Below are 6114 nucleotides of genomic sequence, written 5' to 3'. Positions count from 1 at the left end.
GACAGCCCAAACACAAGACAGGGAATATGAGCCAAGCACACGAAGAAGGAAGAGAAACAGGGCGCCCAGGCCCCCGCAGAACGAGCCGGGACATGCTGGGCGCTCCCAGGTAGGGCCTCACCCACGCTGGGTAACTCCTTGGAAAGAGAGAGAAGAGAGGGGATCTCAGTCCTCCTAGCAGCCACTCTACACCTACAGGAAATCAAGTGACCCAACTCTGACCTTGGGCTTCAGGCCAGAAAAAAAAAAAAAAGGCGGGGGGTGGGGGGGGGTGGGGAGAAGGGCCATGAGAATGTGAGAAAACAGGAAAGTGACCTTCTGGGTCCTGATGGAAGAGGGGGCTAGAAGCCCAGACTCCTGGGGTCCCTGTGGAGCAGGGGGCTGAGCATGAAATGCCCATGTCCCTTTTGAATTCTGGTTCCATATCCCCAACCCAGAGCCACAAAGGCCCGCCCTGAGATCTTACCTCAGCTATGTCTCACCCCAGGGTGAAGGTGGATACAGACCCGCCCCTCCTCAGTTCCCTATAAGGGCTGGGGACCCAGGACTGCAGGTTCACTCATCATGAGGGCTTCCATGAAACCGGGGACCTTCTTTCTGGCCTTCACTCTGCTCTGCACCCTCCTAGGTCTGGGTAAGTGAGAAGGGGTGTGGACCATGAGGACCATGAGAGAGAGCACTCACCACGGTCCTTGAGGGGGAAAGTGGAGGTGTCCTGGGAATGCAGATTCATGGTGAAGGCAGAGGCTAAAGGAAGAGAAAGCCTGGGGCCCCAAAGGAGAAGCTCATGTGGTTGACTCCCTGGGGGAGCTTGGGGGGGCTCCGAATCCTCTAACCCCTCCCCCCCCCCAGGCAGGGTCTCGAAATAAGACATATGAATCTAGCCCCACCTTTCCCAGGACCCAGGTAGGTGTCTGGGCCCCGAGTTGTGTCTTCTTTTAGGACCAAGGAGTCCATGCCCTCAGCCCTCCTGGTCCTGACTCTCCCTTCTTGATCTGGCATGAAGACCCCAGCCTCGGGTTCCCCTGCTTGAGCTCCTGCCACCTCCAAGACCTACATCTGGTCTTGCATCCAAGAAACAGCTGGACCCGAAGCTTCCCAAAGCCCATGGAAACCTTCGCCAGGATCCCTCCCTGTCCCCGAGCTTTCTCAGGAGTCCCTAGCATCCCAAGTCCCCAGCCTTATAATTAGGTAAACAGGCTCCCTGGTGGAGTCGCTTCCCGCCCGTGGAAGCAGCTTTGCTGGCATCACCACCGCGTCCCAACCAGAGCAGTGGACATTTCCCTGGACAGTGGTCAGTGCCCCACCCATGAGCAATTAGAGAGACACCTGTCCCTCCTCCCTCAGGACTCCAAACCCGGTCCCCTGTGCCTCCATCTCCCTCTGGACTCTGAAGTCAAACCCGTGCTCCGCTGACCACACCCCTCATGACTACAGCCTGGCTCTCTACACCGCAGGGTGCCCACTGAGCTGTGAAGTGTGCAGGGGCTCCGGGCCCACGTGCAGCGGAAAAATGAAGACTTGCGAGGCTGGCAAGGACGCATGCGTGGTCGTCGTGGGGGAGTCCTGCACAAGTATGACAGCCTGGCGTCCCACCCTGGGGAGGGGGTTGTGCCTTCAAGGGTAGAAGATAGCGCCACATCAGGGAGGGACTGTCACGGTCACGGTTCTGGTGGTGGGAGGTCAGGGAAGAGGGAAAGACTGTCTTGAGGTGGTGGGTGGAAAAAAGCGAAGTCAATGGGATGATGGGAGCCATTGTTGTCAGGGATTTCTGAAAATGGGACTCTCCAAAATATTAGATGGTGGGTGGGGGGCAGATATAGAGACTTTCTTAGGCAGGAGGGGGTGAGGAAAGGAAAGGACACAGGGGAACAGAACTGGTGAGGGGTAAGTATCTAATAGGCAGGAGGTAGAATGGAAGGGGAGGAGGAATCGAAGAGAAGAGGCTGGGGTGGGTCTGGAAGAATGTGATCAGGTTGACCGCTTTGGGTGAGAAGGAGGAACCGTCCCAAATACCAGGGGATGGTTGGGGTGGTGCGGGCTGGAAGGGACCATTCCTTTTTTTTCTTTCTTTTCTTCTTCTTCTTCTTCTTCTTCTTCTTCTTCTTCTTCTTTTAATGTCTATCTACCTTTGAGAGAGAAAGAGACAGAGCACGAGCGGGGGAGGGACAGAGAGAGAGGGAGACACAGAAGCCGAAGCAGGCTCCAGGCTCTGAGCTGTCCGCACAGAGCCCGACAGGGGCTCCAACTCACCAACCGTGAGATCATGACCTGAGCCAAAGTGGGAAGCTTAACCGACTGAGCCACCCAGGCACCCGGGAAAGGGACCATTCCTGACAGGAGGAGGTGATATGACACCAAGGTAGAGGAAGAGACATAAAAGGGACCGTGCCAGGCAGGAGAGGAAGGATAACCCTGAAGTATGGAGCAAATCGTCAGGAAGAAAGGTAGAGATAGAGAGCCGGAGGCAGATGGGTGATATGGGAGAAGGCATGACTTTAATGGAAGCGACCGTCCCAGACCTGAGGAAGGTTGGGGAGAAGGGGAGCGATGGAGTGTTGATTCAAAGCTGAGGAGAGAGGATGGGGTTGGGGCAGGAGATGAAGGCCGCCAGGAGGGTAGGAAGAAGCCACCCCGACCGGTGCGGGTGTGCATGTAAGGAGGGTGAGACAGAGGGTGGTGGCGTTGGCAGGTGGGCCAAAGGACCCGAAGGGCTTGAAGAGACCACCCCAGGCATACATGAGGGAGATCAGACCCTGAGGTTGGAGGGAGAGGAAGGTGGGAAAAGCCCTTCGGGGGTGAAGAGGAAAATCCTTGGATTGGAATGGAAGAGACCACCACACGGTGGGGAGGGGGAAGGCCAGGAAGACTGGAAGAGACCACTGCAGGCAAGGCTGGGGGTAGCCAGGGAGGGAGGCAAGAGACCACTTTAGAGGATATGGGTGTTGCAGGGTAGGGGTTGGGGCCGCCTCCCAGGGTTTGTTGGAAGGGATTTGGAAGGTGGGAGGGAGGGCGAAGGTGAAGAGGACTGGAAGAGACAGTTTCACACAAGCATGGGGGTAGCCAAAGGCGCTTTGGGGCAGGGACCCTTGGAGGATGGCAGAGCCGCGGGGCTGGGCGGAAGGGCCCAAGTCAGGCTTGGCAGTGGGGAGCTGAAAGAGACCATCCAGGCTGGGGGCTAGGATAATGGGGCGGCGGGGGGGCGCGGGGGGCGTCACCTAATAAACGATCCAGACCGGATCCCAGGTAGCTAAAGGGGCATGGCGTTGTGGCGCCGGAAGAGACCACTCTAGGCAGTGGCGGGGGTTGGGAGAGACCCCGAGGCCGGGGTCCACGCCAGAGTGGGGTCAGCGGGCGCTGCCGGAGCCCTCTCTTCCTGTCCCGCGTCCTTCAGAGGGCCGCCACGCGGTGAACACCTACAAGGCCTGCATGAAGTACAGCGACTGCTACTCGGGATTCGTGTCCACCACGATGGGCCCCAAGGACTATATGGTGTCCAACACGCGCTGCTGCCAGAGCGACGGCTGCAACCAGGGCTCGGTGCCCCGTAAGTGCCAGCCCCGCATCGGGAGTCGCTTCCAGCTCGCCCCAAGAGCCCGCGGTGTGTGCTCTGCCCCGCATCGGGGCAACTTGCTTGCTGCAACCCGATTTCCTTACGGCCAAATGCAGTGTCCGTCATCCATTGGCAACCCGTGTTCCCCAGGGGTGTTGTGAGGTGAGGGAAGGGTTGAATCGTCCCCCTGCTTCTCACGCGCCACTCATCCCCAGCTCCCCAGAACAATCGTACGGAGAACGGCCTCCAGTGCCCGGCCTGCATCGCGCCCTTTCAGGAGACATGCCCCGGGACCCAGGCAGCCCGCTGCGTTGGCCAGGAGACCCACTGCGTCTACTTCGCTGGCAACGTGCAGGCCGGTGAGGGGAACCCGGATCTCTAGAGGGGGCAGGGGCCCCAGAACTGGAGGCCCATGCTTCCAGGCTCTAGGGGAGATGGTGGCTCCAGGTTACTGGGTGAGGACAGGGGTGGGGGAGGGAGGACGGGGTCATGAGGAAGGAGGAGTTAGGGGCCGACTCCATTTTGAAACCCCCTTCCCAGGTCTCATCACCCCCAAATTTGCCACTCGGGGCTGTGCCACGGAGAGTGCCTGCTTCGCCAAGGCCGGGGCGCAGGTGCCTTCAGCCTCTTATCTGTACTTCCTCCGCCGAGCAGACTGCCTTCCAGCCCGCCAGGCCCCTAGCAGGGCGGAGTAAAGCGCTGAGGATCATGTGGCTTGAAGTCTCCCTTTGTCCTCAGTCTACACCTGGCCATGTGCCTATAAATTAAACAGGTTAACAAAGCAAGCCCGAGTTCTTGTGATGTGATGCATCTCAGGAAGCGAGGGTGCAGAAAGCAGGGGTCTTAACCCTTGCGAACCCTCTCTTTGCAAGGAAGGGAGAGAAGATCCCACCATTTATTACAGGATTCCTCCCCGCTGGGCCCCTGTGCAGTGTTCTCCGTGCTGTACCTCATTTCATAACCCCAACGACTGTGTGAACTTGATATTACTATCCCCATTTTACAGATGAACAAACTGAGGCACGGGTTGTGTGGCCATTTGTTTTGGGGCAAACCTCTAGGGAGGGTCAGACCCCAGAGTCCACGATCACCTCTCCCTCTTTTTGCCTGTTTTCACATCTGCAAAACATGAGTATTAATAGTTATAACCTCATTGTGTTGTTGGGTCAAATGAAAGAAAAGCAAAAAAAGCACTTAGTGCAGTGCCTGGCACCTTTATGACAATGTCGGTTCTGGAAACGATACATCTGTAAATAATAATCATCGGAACAGCTGCTTCTTAATGAGTGCCCATTATCTGGAAGGTGCTAAGCCTTGTCATCAATCAGTATGCTGCAGTAACACGCAAGTCCCTAATTTCACTGGTTTAAAGCAACCAAGTTGTATTAGTCGACTAATGCTGGAGTAACGCTGCATAACAAACCGTCCCCAAACCGAGCCGTAAACAACAAGCATGCTTCTTGCTGAGGGTTTGTGGGTGGCTGGGGTAGCTCTGCTTCTGACCTTGTATTAGCTGGTTTGGCTCCAGTTGGGGAGGATTCAAATTCTGGGATCGGTGGTTCCCTGGCTAACACTCTGACAGCAGGCACAGGAGCACAGTGACCAAGTGCATTAAAAGCCCCTGCTGGGGCGCCTGGGTGGCGCAGTCGGTTAAGCGTCCGACTTCAGCCAGGTCACGATCTCGCGGTCCGTGAGTTCGAGCCCCGCGTCAGGCTCTGGGCTGATGGCTCGGAGCCTGGAGCCTGTTTCCGATTCTGTGTCTCCCTCTCTCTCTGCCCCTCCCCCGTTCATGCTCTGTCTCTCTCTGTCCCAAAAATAAATAAAAACGTTGAAAAAAAAATTTAAAAGCCCCTGCTGTCAGGTGTGCTAACATTCCACTGATTGAAGGCAATCCTGTGGTCAAAGCCAACATCAACCAGGCAAGGAGGTGTACTACCCTTCCGGTGGGAGGGAGAAGAGTAGGATTTGTCGAACAAGTCCCCACTCACAAATAGTCGCTTCCCTCCGACCCTCCATGTCTAGCACTGTCCACGGGGTGTTCTGCTCGTGGTAATCATACAGCAGCCTCCAGCTCGAGCGTTGCTGATTTCTGTGCACCGGAAAAGTCTCACACGGGTGATTAAATGCCGTGACCCAGAAATGACTTGACACAACTCATAGAATGGAGCTAATCACATGGCCCCCAAGCCCCACGGGGGGCTAGGAAGTCGCTCCCCAGTGTGGACATATTTTGTAAAAGGCATGAAGCTGTCACGGCCCCCTAGCAGGTGTTTCTCATTTTCTCTTCATAAAGACTCCCTGTGATATAGGGACTGTTACTCTCGGCCCTGTTTTCAGAAAAATCTGAGGCTCAGACGTGGGATGTTACACGCAACTACAAAGTGGCGGAGCTTAAGATCTGATCTTCGGGTCGTGTTGAGGGGGAGAAGGGACCACAGCACAGAGGGAAAAAGCCCGCATCGGTGATCTTTGGCTGTATCTTTATACATCGAACCACTCCAAAACTTTGTTGCTTTGAACAATCAATCATCTTTTATTTAGCTCATGATTCCGCAATTTGG

At 56.1% G+C, this 6114-nt stretch overlaps 1 protein-coding gene across 1 annotated transcript; it reads left to right on the top strand.

Annotated features, from left to right (window-relative positions):
* Positions 1-564: 564 nt before the first annotated feature.
* On the top strand, positions 565-4248 carry PINLYP (phospholipase A2 inhibitor and LY6/PLAUR domain containing). Its single transcript, XM_047079011.1, has 5 exons — positions 565-634; positions 1458-1574; positions 3395-3547; positions 3769-3912; positions 4094-4248. Exons 1-5 carry the CDS (start codon positions 565-567, stop codon positions 4246-4248), a joined length of 639 nt encoding a protein of 212 aa, XP_046934967.1.
* The last annotated feature ends 1866 nt before the right edge of the window (positions 4249-6114 follow it).

The sequence above is a fragment of the Lynx rufus genome, unplaced genomic scaffold (genome assembly GCF_022079265.1).
Source record: "Lynx rufus isolate CCGP_SWC_20201006 ecotype Redwood Valley unplaced genomic scaffold, mLynRuf1.p SCAF_16, whole genome shotgun sequence".
Lineage (NCBI taxonomy): Eukaryota > Metazoa > Chordata > Mammalia > Carnivora > Felidae > Lynx > Lynx rufus.
The sequence above is the reverse complement of the archived record's forward strand: the minus strand, read 5'-3'. Positions and strand labels throughout refer to the sequence as shown.